We start from the raw sequence: 24,385 nt of genomic DNA, 5'->3' as shown, positions 1-24,385 counted from the left end.
ATGGTAATTTCCCCATGATAATAAGTGCATAAGTACTAAATTACTGAAAAAAGTAGCATGCTATTTCAGCAACGCTGTTACTTGTAACATGTTACCGCCAACACTGGAAACAAGACAAGCATTCTTGCACTCATCTTAATTATTACAAAGTACAAGATTTCTGGCAAAGTTGCCACATAATATACAAGGTGACCATATGCCGCTCAGCAGTGTACGATTCATGAGCGACAGACTCTTCTAGTGCATCAGATCAAAGTTTATCGCTGTCTTCCTTGTCATATTCCGTGTCACACATCATTAATTCTAGACAGAAGAGCTACGGCTGAGATGCGGCATCAAATTTTGCGCCCAGGGGCAATGCACTGACGCTGAGTCTTTTTTTACCGTTTGCATATTCAGGCATTTCAGAGAAATCCAGCGTACGCAATTGACAAAGTACTTGTAAAGCAGCGACCACCTGTGAAGAAAATAACAGCGCAGCGGACGAAAAATGTGCAAAGTGCCCCACTCACTACCCACGCCACTGCCATCAGCGCCCCTTGCGGCATCGGTGTGCCGAACGACCCTCTCTGACAAGCAAAAAGCGCTGCGCTCATCACACCTCCTCATTCTAGCCACCTTACCCTAACGTTAAAGTAGATATTTTCCTCTTTATCTTGGAGGCTTTCATTCTGGTAGCCTCAAGCTCTACAAAACAGCAGAGGGCTACATAGGAAAATGAAAATGCGAACTAAACAGTGGAAGCGGCATCACAAAGGCCAAGGTGCCGTTTCGTAGGGCAAAGGCCCAATCGACAAGCTTAGTGATACATCAAGTTGCACGTGGTCAAGCTTGTGTCGCTGCGCGTATGGGGGGATCGGTCGGAAATTGTTTTTTTTTTTTCTAAATGGAGGATCTGTGCGGTGCACATCACTGTAATATTCAGAAAATCGTGATGTGATTGCCGTGGTCTGCTGTACGAATTGCAAGCTTTTTTTGCCTTTATCAATGTTGTCACCCATGTATCTCATGCATTTTTCATTCCAGAAAATACTTTCAAACGAAAGGTAAGAAAGAGAAACAGTATTATTTATATATCTATTTTACTTTGTATCACATGAGAAAAACAAAGGAGGCTGATATTACATAACATGAATTTGCCTACTACCTAAATGTCGTTGGGAGGATAAGTAGGAGTGTGTGTATTGCAGGCAAGCCTGGAGAGAGGTGTGTTGGTGAACTTTGTACAGCTGAGGACAGACTGCAAGGTTCACAAGCTCGTAAACCAGTTCAAATGAGTACGCTTGGCCTGGATGTGCTCTGTAGCAGCACTACAATAAAGCCTGACTGGGTGGAAAGACATAATGGTGCTGCAACGTTGAGTTGTCTTCTTTTATTGACGCTGTGTGCACGATGCTGTCTTCTTGCAAAGAAGGCCAAAGCATCACATGCATCCAGTGACATTGTCTTGGTTTGTCATGCAATGGAGCTGAATTTTAGAAGATTGAACACATAGCCTTCGGCATAGAACGACTTATTCAAGCAAGCAGATTGCATCACACATCAGCTGAAGTATACACTCTGCGGTATGTTTACCAAAGGACAAGGTTATGAACTGCTGCAACCAAGGGACGATAAATACAGGCGATGAAGAATAGTACACGAACACAGGCGCTCGAATCTTAACTAGTATTTATTCATCTCGACACATACTTTCATATTTGCACGTGGTCACAGATAGCATAACAGCTCACAGAGGAAACAAAACAGAATTGATGTACAAGTGTACCATCTATCGCCTTGCAGAGAAAAGAAATGGTGTATTTAAATGGGCAATGGGGGTTGACTTTTGTTTCCTTTGTGTGTGCTTATGTGGGACCACATGTGAGTATAAAAGTGAATGTCAAAATAAATAAAGTAAGGAAGTGGACATTTAAGGGCTCGTTTTCTTTTTTGGATGCAAAAATGGTACACGCTCTCACGTTTAATACACATATATATCCCATAAAGTGGATGGGTCGATAGCAGTCGTGGTAGCTCAGTTAGGAGAGCATTAGACGCCTTATACGAAGGTTGCAAATTCAGTCCCTGCTGGCCCCACGACAAGTTATCTTTTCCTCCACTTCTCTTTCTTCACATTTGCTTTACAATTGCTTCTAATTACATCCCCTATACTTTTCTCGATGCCCGTGTATTCATCGTCTTTATTTGCCCTTGTTTGCACCATTTCATAATCATGAACCTTTACCAACTCGCCCAACTATCGGGGCTAGAATGGGCAAATTAGGGTTGTAGCGCAGATTGTCAAGAATTGTTGATGAGCGGTTAGGTTTATTGTCACTAACGGAGAACAGCACAGTGCATGGTGTTTGTGCCCTGTCCTTGGTTTTTTTTTTTTTTTTTTTTTTTTTTTGTGACTGATTGTCAGTCTTAGGAGCTCTTTGCAATATATCTGTACATGTTGAAATGAAAATGGAACCCTATGTTGGACATGCTCTGATGAATATCAATCTAGTGAAGAAGAAGCATAAAGCATTCCAGACGCTTGCAGAAGTCATTGAAATTTAAATGAGTATGTTGCAATGAATCGCCATGTACAATGTCTCCTGTACAGACCTTAGTGCAGCATGACCTTTTATAGAGGTGTGCGACTATTATTTGCTATTCAATTTGCACCAGAATTATTCATAAAAAAAATAACCTAAATAACTAAATCGGCGCACAGCTTACTTGGACTGACGTTTTGGAATGCCAATGGGAAAAACAGCTAGCTGTTTTCATCGGCTCTCTGTGTGGTCACTGCGCAAGGAGCTTGGCCGCATTTGCATCACATCAGAAGCGTGAAACGAACGTGGTATTTTCCGTGCGATGCGGCATGCGGCGCGATGCCGCAGCAGCCGCAGTGGTGACGTTTTATGACATTTTGTGATGTATCATCGCATCGGACCGTCGCGTCGCCAGTCCGGCGTGCATCAAACTGGTTAGATATCTTCGCCATCGCATCGGACCGCCGCATGTCCACAGCCAATCACAGCTCAAGCAGGCGAGTGGCGTCACGCCGCTGGTGCCGTCATCTCCCATCACCTGTGCTCCAGGCCAGCTCAGGCTAGTCGATGGAGTGGCTCAAGCCTGGGTTTGCTCACAGCTGCTTGCAGCGGTGTTGAAAACATCAAGTACATTTTTCTTGTGACGTGACATAATTCTGGATTGAATCAAGTGATCTTTGAAGTGTGCCTTTTTTGCAAAACTACGCTCATTTTAAAACCATTAGACAGATCGGGGATCGTGAGCTGCGATGCAAGGTCATTTCGCAGGTAAACTCTTGGGTTCTTCGATTTTCCACTTTTGGCTACCCGCGGGCTGCCAGAGCCAGCAAAAGCATGCCCGTTTTTCTCAGGTTGCTTCAACACCCCCTGCGGCGTACTTCCGGTCGGCGTTGGTTTTTCTTGGGCTGGGTGGTTCTGGCTACCCGAGGGTCGCCAAGCGCTCGTAGGACAATTTAGTCGTGGAAGCTTTCTAGAAGGTATTGGACAGGTTTTCATGCTAGCAGACGCCGAAAAGATACAAATGCGCTCGCCACCATCTTTGTGAGAACTTGATGGATTGCAGTGCGGGCACTTGGGGACTGCTCCTTTGCTTGTCATTACACATGGTGTTATTTCCTAAAGCCTCTTCTGGCATGCGAGATGGGGCGGTTACGAGTGGCAGCGAGTGTTTGAAGCTACTGTTCATTGCTTTTTATGTTTCTTGTGAAGCTTCCTTCTGTGAACAGTGTGGTGAACTTTTGCCTGCTAATTGCATCGTGCTCATGCCTCAAGCGTTCGTACGCATGCATGGAGACAACTTTCGAGGTTTTTTTTTTTTTTTTTCGTAGTAGACCTTCGTGCTGCCGTGCTTGCTTCCTGTGTACATAGCAAAGACGATTATAGTCGAACTAGCTCGCTCCATCGTATGTTTGTGTGCGTGAACCTCCTAGAATTTGACCACTCGATCTTCGATGGTGATAGAGTGCCCTAATGGAATAATAGAGATGGCGACAGTTGTTTTTAAATGTGAAGCATTTCTTAGCGATCATTGGCGAGCTTGACCTATCTATCTAGCCGCCTTTTAGATTTCCTGGCCGTTTGGATTATGGGATCTATACCAAAATTGCTATGGCATAACATGGCTGTATGACGAGCATAAGTGGCTAATCATAACTTGAAAATTATGACATGCATGTCATGAATCTCATGATTAACATGTCATAGTCTTGCTGCTCCTGTGGTGGTATCGTTCACACGACATATTGCCCCGACAGGTGTGCCACATTCAAGTAGCCCGCCGTGACCATCGTGGCACGAGCACCAGGCCAGACTCTGCTGGCATGTGCCACGCTCGTGTGCTCTGGCTACGAAGGAGACGACGACAGTTGGGTCTGTGGAATTTGACTACTTGGACTTCGACGACCATTGTCATTTGACTCGTAGGCACAAGTTCGCCCTAATATATATGCTTGTTTTATTAGCCTGTCTGCCTCAGCATCGCTGCATTTCTGGTGGAGGTACTGGGTATAAATTGAAGCCCCACGAGCTCAAGACAGTGTAGCCCCGACCACCAGCGAGTCAACCCCGTGGAAGTGGCACCTGTACACCAGAAGCCAAGTCGCCGTCTTCGAGGTGACTCACCTGAGTTCAGTCCTCCTCACTTCACACCTAGGGGAACTCGGACAATAGACGTCACCACTATGACCAGACAGGTAACACCGGCACAAGTGTTCATCAGCCAACCGCACCAGCCGCCAGTATTCCATGGCGACTTGTACAAAGACGTGGAAGAGTAGGACCTGTTCAAGAGAGTGGCAGGCTTGAATGGATGAGACAACAGAGGGAAGCTCCGTGGCGTATACCTCGCCCTTGAAGACTTCGCGAATACATAGTTTGAGAACCATGAAACCTCGTTGTCTACCTGGGAGGTATTTTGACAAGCGATGGCGATGTACGCAAACACAGACCGGAAAAAAAAAGCGGAGGCTGCTCTTCAATCGAGGAACCAGCTCGCAAACAAGAGTGCTGCTATGTACATCGAGGACATGGTCCGTCCGTTGAAGCGTGTGGATTCCAACATGGCTGAGGATAAGAAGGTACGCCATCTAATGCGTGGGGTGAAGCAAGAGCTGTTCGCCAGTCTCATCCGCAACCCCCCCCTCCCCCCCCCCCCCCCCCAAGAACAGTTGCTGAGTTTTATTCAGAAGCGACAGCCATCGAAAAAACACTGGAACAGCGGGCTCGTCAGTACAACCGGAATCTAAACTGCGCATCTACATAGGTATTCTCTGGAGGTGTGTGGAACGACATTGAAGTCCTGCGAGAGTTAATTAGCTCGGTTATTTGAGAAAAACTGTGCAGAATGCAAATGCCCCAGGCTCCAACTGCACTATCTGCTCAGACATTGTTCGAGACGAACTGAGGCAGGTCATACGAGAGCCAGAGCATGAGCTGCCACCGATTCGACCTATCCAAACATACACTGAAGTTCTCATACAACCCACGGTGCACAGCAATGCAGCAGTTGTGATGGCGGCGACTTCTCTCCCACCTGCAGCACGCAGGGCACCTCATCCACGGGAACCGACATATCTGCCCCCAGGAGCACGTAGCATACCTCGCTATGTAGAGCATAGGCCCAGGAAAAGTGACGTCTGGCGTGATCATGAGCGCAGGCCTCTGTGTTTTCATTGTGGCGAAGCGGGTCATCTGTACAGATTCTGCCCTGCTGACAGGCTGGATTAAGAGGCTTCCCGTCATATGCACCGTGCCCCCGAAACGGCGAACAACCAGCAAAGATTGAGGAGTACCTGTGTACGCGCCAGATCTCGTCACCTCGATGCCAACGTCGGTCACGGTCACCATCGCCTATGCGCTACCGGTCACCCAGCCCACATGCACCTTCGAGGCAGCCTGGTCATCGTTCTTCAAGTCTACTCCCGGAAAATTGAAGCAAGAGACCTGTGGAGGTGAGGGCACTGATAACCTCAATTACAAAGATCCTCCAATATAGTTTGAGGGTGATGACTGTGTATTTCCAGCAAACAGGTGCAGCAAAGAAAGCATTATTTCGGATTTGAGAATGGAAGGATGGGAGCTGAGTGCTTTATTCGACACCGGCGCTAATTATTCAGTGATAAGTCACAAGATGGTGAAGAAGCTAAAAAAAGTTGTGACACAGTAGAGTTGATTGTAGATACGCACGGCAGGCGGTCACATTATTACGCCCCTTGGCAGATGCACTGCAAGACTTGAAATACGGGGCTTTATTTACGTTGTCGATTTCATTGTGCTACCAAAATGTTCAAGGGAACTCATTATAGGAATATATTTTTTGTAAGCTGATGGCGCCGTAATTAACCTGCATAGGTCTAGCGTGTCATTTTCGACTGAACGAGCTATGCCTGTGGAGAAATCTGAGAAGTGACGCCTAACTGCTCTACGCGGTTTTCATGATGATGTAACTGTGCCACCACGCTGCAGTGTATGCTGCTCGTAGAGAAGGACGCATTGTACAACCACGAAGGTATAGCGGACACAAATGTAGGGCTGTTTTTGAATAAAGGTGCATGCATGGCTCGGGGTCTTGTTTATTTGACGAATGGCCATGCAGATATCCTACTCACAAATTTCTCTAATGAACTTCAACACACCGTTCAAGGCACCGCTATTGCCTATGTACATGACTTCTGTATAGCAACTAAACTCTGCAGCTTAACGACGTCAACCACTCGGCCAGTGGCCTGCAACATCGATACATCCGTGACCGTCAACAAGAGCCTTCCGGAGAGTCAAAAGCAACAGATTTATGCCTTGGTAAAAGAATTCTTTGATTACTTCTCAACTGCCTCGAAGGTGCAGCGTATGTCAATTACAAAACACAGAATTATAATGCAAGACGCCGCGAGGCCTATATGCCAGCATCCATATCGAGTGTCATAAAAAGAATGGGAAATTATCAACAAGCAAGTGGAGGACATGCTTTCGGATGATATCATCCAGCCTTCGAATAGTGCATGGGTGTACCTCGTAGTTCTTTTTAAGAAGAAAGACAACACACTTCGATTATGTGTTGACTACCGAAAACTGAACAGTGTAGCTAAACGAGATGTACTTCCCCCCGCCACGTATCGACTATACACTAGATCGGCTGCGATCCGCAAAGTTTTTCTCCTCTTTGGATCTGAAAAGCGGATGTTGGCAAATGAAGGTCGACGAGTGGGACCGTGAAAGAACGCCATTTGTAACACCAGATGGCCTCTACGGATTCAAAGCGCTTCCATTCGGCCTCTGTTCCGTGCCAGCAACGTTCCAGCAAATGATGGACACTGTCCTCGCGGGATTGAAATGGCAGTCATGCCTAGTGTATTCGGATGATGCAGTGGTATTCTCTACAATGTTTGACCAATATCTAGAGCAACTACGCATAGTATTGGAAATCATCGAATCAACAAACTTGACAATTAAACCTGAAAAATGCCTCTACGGCTTCGAAGAGCTGTACCGTATATGCTTGCATAATCCTCTCACTTTTTTTGCCAGAAAACCGATGAAAAGTTGGGGGATGCGAGAATTACGCGAGGAAAACTTTCTAAGCAAACGTACAGAGCGAAAAAGAAAACGAAGTGGCCGCAAATCAGGATTCTCACACCAACACCTAACAGCAAGCTTTAGGAAGTAATAATTAAAACTTACCTCAACAATAAAAGCAGAGGCTCAACACAAGACAAGATTAACATGAGACACAAAAAGTGGAAGCAAATAGTCGAGAATTAGAATACTATACGCAAAGCTTGCGGACGTTGTGGGCGTAGCGGTAGCGTTCGTCGCTCAACACGAGCCCTCAAAAGATAAGCGTGGGACGTCAGTATTGGTCTGATGGCTATTTAACAGAATTTTCCGCAGTTTCCTTCTTAAGAAATAAAGTTTACCATTAATCCCAAGGGCCTACCGGCGGCCCTGTTGCCGTTCTTTAGTGCATTATCTATCACTTGCAACTTGAAAGCAGCCGTGCAGCTTCAGTATCGCCTCATAACTTGACAAGGTTACCGACGCAACATACAAAACACGCCGCAACGCGCACTGGCCACTTCGGCTTCGCTTGAGTTGGATTGAATCTCTGTGCAATAGTACGCTTGATGCTTAAGAGATGGCGCCAGATGATGTGCGCTATCATCATCAGTGGCTGGAAAGAGCAGACGACATTATTGCAGCAGTTTTCGGGGGTGCAATAGTTACTCGAGGAAAAAAAGAAATCGTATTTTTGTTGGCCGATGTGGGGGGTGCGAGAATTGTGCGAGGATTACGCGAGTAAATACGGTAATTCCTTGGACATCTCATTGGTTCTGACGTCGTTCCTCGTTCCTCCGGATCCTGAAAAGACAGCCGCTGTTCAAAGGTTCCCCACACCAAGAAACAAAAATGCAGTGCATCAATTTTATCGGTTTATGTGCCTACTATAGGTGATTTGTAGAAAACTTCTCAAAGAATGCGGATGTGGAACATATTACAAAACTAACAAAAGACGACGTGCCCTTCACATGGGACAGCGAACAACAGAAAGCTTTTGATGAATTAAGAAAATGGCTACAGGGTTCACCAATACTTGCCCATTTTGATAAGACAGCCGCACTGAAGTCTATACCGATGCCAGCAATGTCGGCCTCGGCGCCATCCTGCACGGATGCAAGCAGTGTAGGACTCGGCGTCGTCCTTGTGCAAAAGACCGACGGTCTGGAAAGGGTTATCAGTTATGCTAGCCAGTCTCTATTCGAGGCCGAGACCTACTATTCCACAACAGAAAAGTAGTGCTTTGCCATCATATGGGCAGCGTCGAAATTTCGTCCTTATTCCTACGGCAGGCCCTTCCAAGTTGTGAGTGCCCACCACGCCCTCTGTTGGCTAGTTAATTTGAAGGACCCTTCAGGTCGCCTCGCACGGTGGAGCCTAAGACATCAAGAATTCGACAGTAACACCGTGTACAAGTATGAAGGAAACACTCCGACACCGACTTCCTGTCTCGTGCCCTCGTATATCTACCACCGCAGGACGACCAGGATGAGCACTTCTTGGGAATAATAAGTGGCTACCATGACCTGGAACTGAGAGGACTAGTGGAATACTTTGAGGGCCAAACCAGCGTCGTCCCAAAAGTCTTCAGGCGAGGACTGGCTTCATTTTTCTTGAAGAACAACGTCCTCGTAAAGAACTTTTCTCCTGCTCGAGCCAGCTACCTTATCGTCGTTCCCTTGGCAATGCGACCGAAAATTATGCAGACCCTGCACGACGACACAACAGCTGGCCACCTTGGTTTTTCCCACACACTCACGAGAATACAGGAGAAATACTACTGGCCACGCCTTGCAGACGACGTCGCTCATTACGTGAGGACATGCCGGGACTGCCAGCGATTTAAGACACCGCCGACAAGGCCAGCAGATCTTCTGCAGCCCATCGAACCACCTCGTCATTCGTTCCAGCAAATCGGTTTGGACTTACATGGGCCGTTCCCGACGTTGGCTTTCGGAAACAAATGGATCATTGTAGCTACAGACTACCTTGCCCGCTCTGCCGAGACGAAAGCCCTGCCAAAAGGTAGTGCATCTGAACTAGCCATATTCTTCGTCGAAAACACTGTCCTGCATCACGGCGCCCCGAAGGTCCTCATCACCGACAGAGGTACAGTATTTACGGCTGAGCTAATCCTAGCGATTTTGGCATACAGCCAGACAAGTCACCATCGTATCACAGCGTACCACCCACAGACGAATGGCCTCACCGAGTGCCTAAACAAGACCATCGCCGATATGCTGATCATGTATGTCGACGTCAAACACACCACGTGGGATGCTATCCTTCTGTACGTAATCTTCCCATACAACACTGCTGTACAAGAACGAAAAAACACAGAGGACGCCGTATAAGTTGCTCTATGGAAGGACCTCGGTAACGACGCTCGACACCATGTTACCAAACGTCACCGACGAAGAAAACTTCAATGTGAGTGAGTATACCTTCAGCGCGCTGAAGAAGCCCGACAACGCACCCGCCTCCGTATCAAGAATCAACAGACTACCGACAGCCGCCGTTACAATCTTCGACGACGCTTCGTGGCATATCGGCCCGGTAAACGTGTTTGGGTATGGACACCGATGCGCCGACGTAGACTCAGTAAAAAGCTTCTGCAACGGTACTTCAGACCGTTCAGGGTGATTCGACGTTTTGGCCCACTTGATTACAAGGTTTTCCCCGAAGGCATCTCGAACTCCCAACGACGCCGATGCGACCTGAAGTTGTCCATATCGCGCGCGTCTCAAGCAGTTTCATGCGTGTTAATAAACTGAAGCAGTGTATTTTCTTTTTGTATTATTGCTTTATCGTAATTTATTACTTGTATTTTCTTGCATTATTGTTGTACTTTCATCTTCTGTTAAAGCGTCGGTATACCTTTTTCAGAGGGGGCAATGCCACGTTCCTTTCCTCAAGTTTTGTTATCGCCCTGTTAAACTGTACGTATTTCTCAGTGTAAACCGGGCCTTCAGTGTTCGAGAGGCTTAGAAACTGTAGCACATCATTTTCTTCAGATCAGGCCCAATCGGCGAACATTACAGATAGTTCTGGAACCCGCGTTGCCTCTAGCTATTATGCTAGAACATTCGATGGCAAGTGTATAAATGCCGATGCGCTTCGCCACTTGTCAGTTGATCGCCAGCTGACGTTCCGTTCGCCGCTATCAGTGCAAGACTGCTACTGTAATCCGACTTTATGTTTACCGGGCACAGGTCCGCCCAAAAAAAAAAAAGTTTATTACTCGACCCACAGTCTGCTCCACTCGTCCTCCCGTGTGCTCAGATTTGGGTGCACGTTAAAGAATCCCAGGTGGTAAAAATTTCCCGAGCCCTCCACTACGGTGTCTCTTACAGTCATACGGTGGTTTTGGGACATTAAACCCCACATCTGCTCCAATCGTTCACGTCACGACTCCGTGACAATATGTCACGGCGAAGTTGGAGAGGGACAAATGGTCGAGTTCGATCGCGTGACACTTTGCAAGTTAAGGTACCCGATGAAAATGTAAGGGGAACATCAGTCCGCGCCAGTGATGTGGCGGATGAGCGGATGTCCCGAAGTTCGACAGTCGTAAGTGGTGCCGCAGCGATTTTTTCGTAATCGAGTTGGGGACACAGCTGATATGGGATCGATATAAGAGAGGGCATCTGGGGCCGCGTTTACTGAACCTTCACTGTATCGAACCTCCCCGGTGAATTCGGAGATAAAGTTGAAGTGTCGTATTTCTCGTGCAGTATATAAGAGTCATAATTACCGTGAAAAGCAAATGTCAGACGCTTGTGGCCCAAGAGGACCTGAAAACTTCAGCCGTCCAGTAGGTGTTGGAAATGTCACATGCCTAAGTATACCGCCAAGAGCTCACGACCGAACGAGCTGTAGCACGTTTTTGCAGGTTTTAGTTTCTGTGGAAAAAACCTGAGTAGATACCAGGAGTTGCGTTGCAACTGTTGTAACACCGCGCCGACGGCCACACTTAATGCATCAGTGATAAGACGCATTGGTGAAACATGCAGAGGATGCACTAGCAGTGTGGCGTCTGCCAATGCATTTTGGCGGGTTGGAAGGGCGATTCGGTGTCAGGTGTTCATGTCAGGGGGTACGATAGAGCTTTGGTGGTCATGAGTAGGTCAGTGAGTGGTATGATTAGGCGGGCGATGTTGGCGAGAAACTGGTGGTGGAAGTTGGGCAGCCTAAGGAACTCGCGGAGTGCGAAAACGTACATGTTGGATGCGCTCCTGAAACCGCACGAAAATGGACTACTTCATGTTTCTCCTCGCATGACGTGATTCTTCACTTGCTACGACAGTCTGCTCACATGCTCAGCGCCTGACCGTGTAGCGCATGCACAGTGGCACAACCATCGACTGGCTAAGCAGGAGGCAAAATACGGTCAGCGAAAAGTGCAACAGATGTCTGGAAGCTTTGCCCACGTAGCTGGGTGTGCTGCCACAAAATGTTGTTGCCGAGTATAAATGCAGCTTCAGGGGAACGTGCACAGACCTCGTCTTTGTCAACCACAAAGCAATAATAATGAGGGCAAAACGAAATTCACAACTTAATACAATATGCAATTTATGACCAGCAAACATTGTACATAACTGTACACCACTTTGGCACTCATTTACATGTGCGAGTTGTCAATGTCACGAGTGATTCGCTGCAACACTGAATGCTGCATAAGTGTGTCCATGCATTGTTGTTTTAGAAGAAACCAAGCCATGTATCGAAGTTCCTCTCAATTTATTTGCACATATAAATCAAATGTGATAATGTAACTGAAAAGTGTACTGGTGTATACAAAGAACACGAATCATGAATAGGACTCTCATGGATCCAGCACTGGGACACACAGAAAACTGTGAAGTACTTCAGTCTTTGGTCACGAGCTGTACTTGAAAGAGCAACAAAAAGCAACATGAAACAATCATTTGCGCGAGCTCTCGCAATAAAAAAAATGTGTCTTCGTGGTAATCTAATAATGACACACTACTGTCGCAATGAGAGTTCACATTGTGCAGGGTTTGATATATGGCGTGCACAATTTATAGTTTTAAGAGACTAGGCATGACTAGACTTGTGTCGTCACGGGGACACAATTGATGCATTACGGCTGGAACTAGCAGATCCATCCCTAAAGGAAACCGCAAACATGCATAACGTTCTTCGGTATATTGGTCACTTGGCAGTGACATAACTCGCTTATAAATACTCAAGCTTCTTTATCACGGGGTTCCTACTTCGTCTGCCTTCGACTGACCCATGTCCGAAGACGGAGGTGGCTTCAAGACTCTGTGACTACTTCTTTTTCGAGCTTGTGTGAACGCTCTGGGCTAGTTTTTGATCATATCTTAAATGCATAGGCAGGCTTGGTGCGCATTTAAATGCGAAAGCGTTGTTGCAGGTTCTGGCCCCTGTTAAACGTAGCTTTCGTGGGCAACCGAATATTGCTTGAAAGAGCTCCAAAGATGGTCTTTCACGAGTTCTGCAGCACCGAGGTCCTTCAGGTCCTCATGACCGGATGAGGCGGCAATCTTGCGAAGTGCTGCTAGGCAGGCCACCAGGACAGAGTTGCTGCTGTTGCGTTCTTTTGGCTCCTTGCACAAGCGAACTAGTCTTTGCACAACTGAAAAGAAAAAAAAAACACCTTGTATTGAACTACTTGTTACATTGTTTACTTGCATATGAAATATAATTTGTGGCGAATGATGTCGGAAAGCAAAACTATAAACACACCAAGTTATATAAAAAACTACGACTACCGGACTATGGACGTGTAGTGACAATTCACTATTAAATGCAATATTCTTTTTACAGCTGGTATAAACGTATTTCTTTTCCCTATGCCTTTAACGTGCAGGAATCCAAAATAAAAAGTAGCGCGAAAAAGTTTACGCATGCATGTTGAGGGAAGTCATGTCAGTATAGGTGTATACCTTGCATTTGCAAGACCATCCCGGCTGTGCTCGAGCATGAACACAGGCGCGCTAGTGCGATAGCAGACTTCTGCAGGACGCGTTCACAAGCGTCCACTTCTCCGCTGCTGTGCAGGCTGGAAGGGCGAAGTTGGAGATAGCAGACAAGCTGGGTCAGCGCGCCAGACTCCATGATGTCTGCGTGGTAGTGAGCTCTGCCAGATAAGTTAGCCAGTATTGTGGACACCTACGAAGAGACATAGACGCTTGTTCACGAACACGCTGTTCACTCTTGGGCGAAACACTTTATGCAATCTAAAAACAATATAATTACATATATGTCGATCAGCAGCCCTTCACTCTGAACACTCAATTTATATATCTGGAAAGTTCGAGGTTCAAGTCTCTGTATACGACGAGGGTTCAATGATGGTTGCCATGTGGCCTTATTTGTGAATCATCTGAACAACTTAAATGCAGCGCGAAACAAATCATAGACACAAAAAGGCGTCCATAAACGCACCACATAGCGTTAATGTGGCACTGTGAGGTGTCCGTATACGTATGTGCCTTCTCGTGTCCGTGTATCGTTTTGCGCTACATCTAAGTATTTGGAGAGTTTAAGCCCTGACACACATGATAAGCCATGGTTTCAAATCTGTCTTTAGTACGTGTACCGTATGCTTCTTATTCATTTCCTGTAAGCCCTTTGTATTCCTCTGGGAATGGCGTTATGCTATATAAGCATTTTCATAGACCACTAAATCTCGGACTGCTTATACATATTTAATGACACGCTCGTATGCAAAATGGCTTCGAACCAGTGAGACCCCCAGTGCCCATGTCCAACAATATATATATATCATCATCATCATCATCAGCCTGACTACGTCCACTGCAGGACAAAGGCCTCTCCCATGTTCCGCCAGTTAACCCGGTTTTGTGCTTGCTGCTGCCAATTTATACCCGCAAACTTCTTGATCTCATCTGCCCACCTAACCTTCTGTCTCCCCCTAACCCGCTTTCCTTCTCTGGGAATCCAGTTAGTTACTCTTAATGACCAGCGGTTATCCTGTCTACGCGCTACATGCCCGGCCCATGTCCATTTCCTCTTCTTTATTTCAACTATGATATCCTTAACCCCCGTTTGTCGCCTAATCCACTCTGCTCTCTTCTTGTCTCTTTAGGTTACACCTACCATTTTTCTTTCCATTGCTCACTGCGTCGTCCTCAAGTTAAGCTGAACCCTCTTTGCAAGTCTCCAGGTTTCTGCTCCGTAGCTAAGTACCGGCAAGATACAGCTGTTATATACCTTCCTCTTGAGGGATAGTGGCAATCCACCTGTCATAATTTGAGAGTGCTTGCCAAATGTGCTCCACCCCATTCTTATTCTTCTAGTTACTTCAATCTCGTAGTTCGGCTCCGCGGTTATTACCTGCCCTAAGTAGACATAGTCTTTTACAATTTGAAGTGCACAATTATCTATCTCGAAGCGCTGCTCCTTTCCGAGGTTGTTGTACATTACTTTCGTTTTCTGCAGATTATTTTAAGACCCACCTTTCTGCTCTCCTTGTCTAATTCCGTAATCATGAGTTGCAATTCGTCCCCTGAGTTACTCAGCAATGCAATGTCATCGGCGAAGCGCAGGTTATTAAGGTACTCTCCATTAACTCTTACCCCTAACTGTTCCCATTCTAGGCTTCTGAAAACATCCTGTAAGCATGCGGTAAATAGCATTGGGGAGATTGTGTCCCCCTGCCTTACACCCTTCTTGATTGGTATTCTGTTGCTTTCTTTATGAAGCACTATGGTAGCAGTTGATCCCCTGTAGATTTCTTCCAGAATGTTTATATATACTTCATCTACGCCCTGATTCCGCAGTGTTTGCATGACGGCTGATATTTCTACTGAATCAAACGCTTTCTCGTAATCTATGAAGGCTATGTATAGGGGTTGGTTATACTCTGAGCATTTCTCTATTACCTGATTGATAGTATGAATGTGGTCAATTGTTGAGTAGCCTGTTCGCAATTCTGCTTGTTCCTTTGGTTGATTGAATTCGAATGTTTTCTCCACTCTATTAGCAATTACCTTTGTAAACAGCTTGCATACTACGGAGAGCAAGCTGATCCGCCTGTAATTTTTAAAGTCCTTGTCATCTCCTTTCTTATGTATTAAGATGATGTTAGCGTTCTTCCAAGACTGGTACCTTTCCCGTCAGGAGACACCTCGTAAACAGGGTGGCCAGTTTTTCTAACACAATCTGTCCTCCATCTTTCAGCAGATCTGATGTTAACTGATCCTCACCAGCAGCTTTGCCTCTTTGCATGCTCTCCAAAGCTTTTCTGACTTCTATCATTACTGCTGGGGTGTCATCTGGGTTACTGCTAGTTCTTATAGTATTAAGGTCGTGGTTGTCTCGGCTACTGTACAGATCTCTGTAAAACTCCTCTGCTATTTTAACTATCCTATCCATATTGGTAGTTATTTTGCCTTCTTTGTCCCTTAGTGCATACATCCGACTTTTGCCTATCCCAAGTTTCCTCTTCACTGCTTTGACGCTTCCTCCGTTTTTCAGAGCGTGTTCAATTCTCTCCATGTTATACCTTCTTACATCGCATACTTTACGCCTATTAATCAACTTCGAAAGCTCTGCCAGTTCTATTTTGTCTGTTGTACTTGACACTTTCATGCTTTGACGCTTCTTAATTAGGTTCTTCATTTCCTGGGAAAGCTTGCCAGTGTCCTGTCTAACTACCCTGCCTCCAACTTCCACTGCACACTCTGTAATGATACTCGTTAGATTATCATTCATTGTATCTACGCTAAGGTTGGTTTCCTCACTAAGAGCAGAGTACCTGTTCTGCAGCGACACTCTGTATTCCTGTACTTTCCCTCTCAGTGCTAGCTCATTGATTGGCTTCTTGCGTATCAGTTTCTGTCGTTCGTTCTTCAAGTCTAGGCGAATTCGAGACCGTATCATTCTATAATCACTGCATCGTACCTTGCCAACCACTTCCACATCCTGCACGATTCCTGGGTGTGCACTCATTATAAAGTCTATTTCGTTCTTATTTTCGCCATTAGGGCTCCTCCATGTCCACTTGCGGTTTTCTCGTTTTCGGTAGAAGGTAATCAAAATCTGTAAATTATTGCGTTCTGCGAATTCTGCTAGTAGCTCTCCTCTGGCGTTTCTAGTATCGATGCCATAATCTCCTACTGCCTGGTCTCCAGCCTGCTTCTTCCCTACCTTTGCATTAAATATATATATATATATATATATATATATATATATATAGATAGATGACAGGTGGCATGGAGGTGGAAATGCTGTAGGCCCGTGTGCTCAGATTTGGGTGCACGTTAAAGAACTCCAGGTGGTCCAAATTTCCGGAGCCCTCCGCAACAGCGTCTCTCATAATCATATCGTGGTTTTGGGACATTAACCTTCACATATCGCTCAGATGACAGGTGGCACTTTAAGAGAACCTCATTTATGATGTCGGCGTTTCGGTCAGAGCCTGCAGAGCCTAAGCTTTATCAAGATCAAAGTCGGGCTCTGACCTTTATGAATGTGCTGCAGATTTTAGTCTATAATGTTAGGCATGAAACATAAGTGAATGTAATATGCACTCATGCACGGTTTCATGGACTAGACAGTTAGTGAGTGAATGCTGGCATTGACTTAATTTTTTATCAGTTGCGCTTCATTGCATGCTAAAATCGCCACAGGTATGTGACGACATACACGCGCAGATTGTTTGTAGCTTTCCTCACCTGATCCTTGGCAAAGATGGAACAGGCGAGGTCCTTCTGCCTGGTCGCCAGCATGAGGGCATGCACAGATTTGTTCCTGTGGATGCACTCCAGAGCCACACGGTCTAGGAAGGAGAGGTTGGCGAGTGCTGCTGCGGATAGCAGAAACACGTCTCCGCTGGTGGCTTGCTCTATCATGCCGGTCAGGGAGGAGACCAGCGAGTCCATGTGCCTCGACATGTGTCTCAAGGTTACACCGCTACAGTCGACCCACGGAGCAGTGACCTGGGCCAGTAAACCCACTGCTTCGCATCTCTCCTGTTGACTGGTGTCTCTCAGGGTGCGCTCGATGAATTCAATGCCTCCCGCTTGCTCCAGCTGCCGAATAGCCACCGAGTGGCCGCAGATGATGGTCAGCGCGCGAATGGCGGCGCACCTGAGCGGCCGTAACTGGACGTCTTGGGCAATCGACAGCAGAGCACGGATGCCCCCTACTCGGGTGATCAGGTCGCACATGTCCGGACCGGTTTCGCCCAGGCTACTCAAAGCAGCCACCGATCGCCGCGCGCAACTCAGGGCCTGGTTATCGCCGCTCATCTTCACAATTTTCTGCGAGGAAAAAAAAAACACAAACAGGTGGTATTGTACATGATTGCTCGAGCCTCGACCCACAAATATATCGGGTGACCCAGACAACTCTTCCCAAACAGGTGTTTGTTTAAATTCTTACTTATTCAATTTGCAATTTATCCAGCAATTCCTCGCAACAACGTGTTGCGGCGGAAGCAAGATAAATGAACACAATATACAGTGGTTAATTAGAATGTATTATCCCTTTCAGTCACGAATTAAGATGGACTGTCAAAAAACGCATGAAATCCGTGTCGCGTAATTCTAAGGCACTGAGTATGAAGTTGTTTCTCTCTCTGAGTATTGTATTCAAAGAAAGGAAATGAAAGAATGTGTTTCGTATGAATTTCAGTAATTAAAATAATGTGGAACTGATTATTTTACTACTCTGTCACCAGTCAGCTTTAGCCACTGTATAAAAAGAATAAACTATTTGACCTGAAATGCATGCAGAGTTTTTTTTTTCTGGTTGTATTCATTGTTTCTAGAACATGGCACGTCGAACGATCATCGGAAATGTATAGTGTCTCCAGCAAAGTTATCATCTGCAGCAATATCAGCCAAAATAAATTAAATGATTGATATTTATCTACTTAGGAAGCCTGCCGGAATGTGCACACCGAGTTTCAGGCCATTCGAAGAAAGGCGCTGCGTGTGTACAGTGTGACTGAAGGGTGTGCGAGCGAGGCCCACCAGCGCTGCAATCGCGACGTGCAGGGTTGGATCACGTGATCCCTCCTCGCTCTGGCAAAATAAAGCTGGTGGTTGGATGCGTTAAGTGCTTTTAACGGCAACTTCGCGGTGTTTTCATTTTTAAGCAGCATTGTATTGCTTCGACTTCACCTGTGCGGATTTCTGCAGACTACAGAATGTGGAAAAGTTGCAGTAAACGTTACCGGCGGCGTGCCACAGAAAATAGGTACGAGATGTTGCTGTTGCGGCTGCTGGCAGTGCCACTGTCACCTCTCTCGTTGTTGCGGTCGTTATTTAGAGCCCATTGGTTTAAAATGAGCGCAGACCATCAATGCAAAACGTTTCAGTTTCTGCACGGGAGCCTCGTTCACAATGAAAAATGAAAGTGCAAACAGTTTGCTTATGTATATTTTAAAATTCGATCTGAATTGTCAGAGAGTCATGATATAGCCCGGAAGTCCAGTTTCTGATTTAATTATTTTTAGCCTATTCCTGCCTATTTCATGGCAAGTTGCTCCTGCTTGTTCGGCCAGCCCGTTCGACAAAACCTGCTTTCTTATATCATACATGTGCGGTGCAGTCTATTCTAAAGCTTACTTCTCTCACGAAGGTAACTTTTACCGCAGCCTGCACCACCACCACCCTCCCCGGGCGTTTCCCCCCATGTGTGTACCCGACCACACGGGTTTCCATCCGCCAGTGGCGTAGTCGGGGGGGGGGGGGGGGCAGGGCAAGCCCGTGTACCCTCCCCCTCCCTCTCTGAAATAACGGTCACCCACACCTGCCTGCCCGGCCCCTAGTTCTAATCAAGGTAGAGCCCCCTCCGAAAAAAAAAAATCTGCTAATGCGCCTGCCGTCCGCGACTTCAGCTCACAGGGTTTCTTGCTTATAGATTACATCTGTATAGAATGGACCTATAGCCACTGTCACTTCCTCTTAATGTTGTATTCATCTACAGGGGAAAACAGGGTCAGCTTTGAAAACTGATTCGTCTTCAAAGAGCTGCCGTGAAATATCACACAGCTTATGAATGAAAATGCAAAAGAAAAATGGACACAGGCATTACTGAAACATGAAATTGCCATTTAGATCGCGGTGTGCAAGACCTCGCAGCAAGCTCAAGGGCGTAAAATGATACGGCAGGCTGATTGCATTTTTAAAATCAGGACTTATCTCTTTGTAGAAGCTTTGGAACTGAACCAATAATTCATAATTTTCGTTCATGTGTGGCTAGATGGCGATTGAATGTGCAACATGTGACCACCGTAGAAATTTCGCTATGGAGGCAGAAATGCTGTAGGCCCATGTGCTCAGATTTCGGTGCACATTACAGAACCCCAAATGCTCGAAACTTCCAGAGCCCTCCACTACGGCGTCTTTCATAATCATATGGTGGTTTTGGGCTGTTAAACCCCACTTACCAATCAATTATCAAAAATTTTACGAAATAAATATTAGGAGTGTGCCACAGAGAGAAGTTACAACTCTGAATAAGGCATGCACGTGCGTGAATCTCATGTTTGCCCGCAATCGTAATAGAAAGGTTGCGGCTGCATGCGACTGTAAGAATGCTGTGTTGCTTCCCACAAAGCAGGCAATGCGCTTGCGCTGTGCTTTGTAGCGCTATGTGTGCTAAACATAAATGCCATTTGCGCATGCATGTCATGTCAACCGCGGCCCGCCTTTAGATACAAATCTACAATGAATGAAGTAGCATAGCTGCGCGTATTTCTTGCAGCAAAATAAAGTTGTTGTTTTTATCGTTAATACCCATTTGATGCTTCGATTCAACAAAACATGAGTCTTCAGCTTTTACAGAGGCGGCATGCTCAGCCGCCGGGTTGTTTTATTTAGGTGGCCATAGCAGACGACGCCGGCAGTTAGGCATTGTGAGAAGCGCAACACTTTTCCGGGGCAGTTATTTGTCACTTCGTACATTCAGGGAAGAAGCTGCAGCAGTATTTTACTAATTTCTTTGAGTTAAGTACAAAAGTAATAATAAAAAAGAAAACTCGAAAGCGGCTCTGGCTGTGCGCGAGAAGGCGGCGGAGCAATCCAACCACGTATGTCACAGGGATGCCTCCGCATAATGGCACCATGGTCCTCACGCCCATAACAGAGATGGCCGAACTCCTTTTGCAAAACGCCCCTTGCGTAATGCAGTAGCTCTGGTCTCGGCTAAGTAAGACGATAGACAGTTTTTAACTGATATGGTAATAAACCCCTTTGAAAATTTCCTCCGTATAATTAGGGCGCCCTCCAGCATTCAGAGTAGGGTGAAACTTTGCAGTGGCCCAACTTTATGTCTGAGAGGCTACAGCACATGCAGGATTGACAGCAACAATAAAAAAAAACTCACCTCCAGTTCCTTTAAGACGAGGGAGTTACTGAGCGTCTGCACGGTGTTCTTGATGTCTGTCAGTAGCGATTTGATATGCTCGGGATCAGTAGGCTTGCGGTTGGGCCTGGCTCCGATCTCTCGGAGATCTTGGAGCAGTTGGTATAGGTGGTTTTCGACTTTGCGCGAGTACGGTGAGCATCCATGGATGACGGCCTTGTAGTCTCGCAGTAAGTCGTTCACCTCTGAGCTGAGGCCGGGCGCGCTGCTGCAGAACTTAATCCAAAGTCCCTGCTCGAGCCTCCTGGTCAGGTGAGTTACGGTTGCCTTAACCGAATCAACACGGTCTCGCAGTGACATGATGGCATCTGAAAGGAACAACAGGTGTTCTTCGTGAGATCTTTTCTAAAAGAAGTTACGTGACAGAATAAAGTCTCATAGTAAGTACCGTTAAATTAGCTTTTATGCTGAAGCAGTGCTTGTCAAATTGACATGGGCATGCCAATTTCTGCAAGTAGTGACGTACCGTGGGCATCGCCGACGGCCAGTACCGCAGCCAGAGCAGGGTCTTTGGTAAGAGACTTGCTTTGCAAGGCGCTCAGGCACTCATTTTCCACCGAAAGGCGTACTGAATTGAGCCACTGCTGGACGCTGGGCACGGAGCTCAGCCCCGACCTGGAACAGTTTCAAGAATTGATGAGACATTATGAAAACGCACATGCTGACACCATGTTCATAGTGGACGTCTCTATATACACTTACTGCTCAACGATCCACTGCAGGTAGTGTCCCAACGGGCTGTTCTGAGGAAGCATAACAGGGCTGACGAAGGAACGTTCTGGAGTTTCCAGTTTCTTTACGGGCGTCGCTGGCTCATCGTCAGCAAAAGGAAGCCTCCGACAGACATCCTTGAGGTTCTTCGGCACAATGGGACTGACGGTAGCATATATGCTTTCAAGCGCTTCTTCTGCTTTTACTCTGAACTCGAACGACGGCGCGAGGGAAGGCGAGTGGCGCTCCTCGGCGGCCAGATCTTCTGTTGAAGCGAAGCGGACGTTCTTCTTCTCCGAAGAAGCCCGCAGCAGGCGAAACGAGCTGCCCCTCCGGCATCGCTTCATGAACGAGGATGCGCTCTTGGGAGTGCTCGTCTTCGGCGTATTAGGCAGAGCGATCCTGGCGTCTTCGGGGGTCTTCACACCGGTCGCTTTGTTGTTCGGTGTCCCAGGTGGGGCCGGCGTTGAACCGGGTGCGTCAATTTTTTGTTTTTCTGCAAGTTTATCTTTCTCAACAAAGCACACATCCTTTTCGCCGCCAACTTCAGAAGACATGTTTACGGTCCTGTACTGTAAATTTTTGTAGAGGGTCTTGCGACAGACTTGCTCAATCGAATGAGACAGCCAGTCATCTTGTCTAACCTCCTGCTTAGGAGATGAGCGGCCAATTCTCGGCGACACCTTAGAAATTTGATACCGGAGGACGCTCTTGTGAAATAGGTCCAAGTTGTCAAGCGATGTGTCTAAATTGAGCTTGAAGACACCATGGCTCTTTTCACTAGCCTGCAGTAACAAAAAAAAAAAAAAAAGAGGTTGTAGGACTTTACCTCTTCAACGTGTCATTGTAAATCAATACTAATGGGCGCGAACAGTTTTTTTTTTTTTTTTTCGCTTTCTTCCCGCCGAACTTTACGTTCCGGCTAACAAGGAACACGATGCTGTCGGCGGAAGGCTACCGTACCGTGACCGTAAATGTTATTATCGTTGAGAAGATCGGAAAGGTTCTATGCTGCTGCCGCGGCGCCTCAACCCTCTATGTGCGGCTACAAATAGTGATTGCTGGCCTTATAGCTTTTATCGAATACCCTTGAGCAGACTCGCCGTGTTTATACAATCGCTGCCGGCAAATTTTAAGCACCGTTAAGCAGGACGGGGTTATGCTGTTTTACCTATAGTTGCAGATCTGAGAACGGGTATACCTGTAGTTTGCGAGCTCAAGTAATCAAGTAAAACAGCTAATTTGGGATTGTTTTAACACCGCCAGACTTAACATGCACGGGTCAAGGGATCGTAGCGACACCGCTCAACTTGGGTTCAGTGTTCCGCGTGTAAGGGAGGAAAACGTCATTGTCTGCTGAAGTAATGCGAAATAAAGCATGCAACATTGAACTTAAGAAACGAAGTTGTTGCATTTGAAATGAAGCCTCCGCGACGCCACTCCCCGCAGCAGCATCAAAACAACTAAATTAGGCGTGCTTGGAACTGCGGTCCGTCGGAACGAACGCGTTACTAGCGGAACTCACCGACGTGTCAATGCCGCCTCGGCCCATCTTGATCGCTGGGCGTCAAATCCTTCGCGAAGCTTCGTATGAAATACACAGGCCGTTGGTGTACACCTTCAGCAGAACATCACTCGACGAGAGAGCTGTGGCAAGCGGAGCAACGAAGTGGGAGCGGCAGCGAACGCCGCCGAGCCTTTTATACGGCGGTGATGCGAGGAGGAAAGGCGCGCCACCCCGCCTGTGCCAGATGGTCGCGTGCCGTGTTGCGCAGCTGGCACGCGCCGGCGCGTGTCTCCTCCATCAACACTCCTTCCGTGTAAAATGATACCGACGTCGTATTCTACCTCCGAGATGCGCCGGTCCTCTCCTTTGTTGCTGACCTGGCGCGCCCCTTCGCCTCGTCGACCACCACAGGAAAGACACCCCCCCCCCCCCCCCGTACCCTACGGAACAGCCGGCGTCTCTTGGTTCAAGAGGGGCCAGCTGCAACTTTGGCGCGTGCCGGAAAAGCTACTCCCCCCCCCCCCCCCCCCGCCTCCTCATAGGTCGGTGTGTCCACCCCCTCTTTCGCCCCCGTTCTTCACAGGAAGGTCTGGGTCGCAGATGTTCGCGTACACCAGGCGGCCACGCGACTGCATGCGCGAGTGGAGAGGCCTCAAAATAAATTTTCAAGATAAGGCTGGCACATGCTGTACAGCTTCCGTTTTTCTGTAAAGCCGTGTCACGTGCCTCGGCACGTGGCAGCTGTCGACGTGGGTTTCTCCTCACTGGGGCCATCAATAAACGGCCGCTATGATGTTCTCCAGGTATTAAAAAAAAAGTGCGAAGAGGGCAGCTTTCCCTGAAACAGTGACCACTCTGAATGACCCGTGACCCGGCCTGGTGCTTTAAAGCTCCATATGAGGCGGCCTGTGAACGGGCGGAGGGGGAGGGCCGCGGTCTTCTAGCACCGGCGTGGGCGCGAGCAGCAACTGAGAGAGACCTCGCAACTGAGGGTGTCTGATCAGGTTCTCCAGGACTAAATAAAATTTCTCTTACCTCATGAGCTATGTGAGGTGTACATTGAGAAGCAGTAAGAATACAAATATTATTTTACTATTAATAATGAATATTAATGTGAATAATAATAAAATAACCGCATGGTTCATTTCACTGAGGGATGCGTTGCGCACGTCAGAGGAGCACGTAAACACACATCCAAGGCATG

The 24,385-nt window shown here is 47.0% G+C and overlaps 2 protein-coding genes across 6 annotated transcripts in view; one reads left to right on the top strand and one right to left on the bottom strand.

Annotated features, from left to right (window-relative positions):
- Window positions 1-24,385, top strand: part of Sec10 (Exocyst complex component Sec10) — a 408,207-nt gene that overhangs the window by 202,373 nt on the left and 181,449 nt on the right. The gene's annotated exons all lie outside the window — the stretch shown is intronic.
- Window positions 12,298-23,599, bottom strand: insc (spindle orientation adaptor protein inscuteable). The gene is made up of 7 exons (XM_037416013.2): window positions 23,200-23,599; window positions 21,666-22,459; window positions 21,430-21,578; window positions 20,925-21,271; window positions 17,264-17,851; window positions 13,508-13,733; window positions 12,298-13,197 (listed from the first exon to the last, which is right to left on the bottom strand). Exons 1-7 carry the CDS (start codon window positions 23,224-23,226, stop codon window positions 12,989-12,991), a joined length of 2,340 nt encoding a protein of 779 aa, XP_037271910.2. The 5' UTR covers window positions 23,227-23,599; the 3' UTR covers window positions 12,298-12,988.

Source organism: Rhipicephalus microplus, chromosome 8 (genome assembly GCF_043290135.1).
Source record: "Rhipicephalus microplus isolate Deutch F79 chromosome 8, USDA_Rmic, whole genome shotgun sequence".
NCBI classification, from domain to species: Eukaryota; Metazoa; Arthropoda; class Arachnida; order Ixodida; family Ixodidae; genus Rhipicephalus; species Rhipicephalus microplus.
This window is presented reverse-complemented; position numbering and strand designations above follow the sequence as displayed.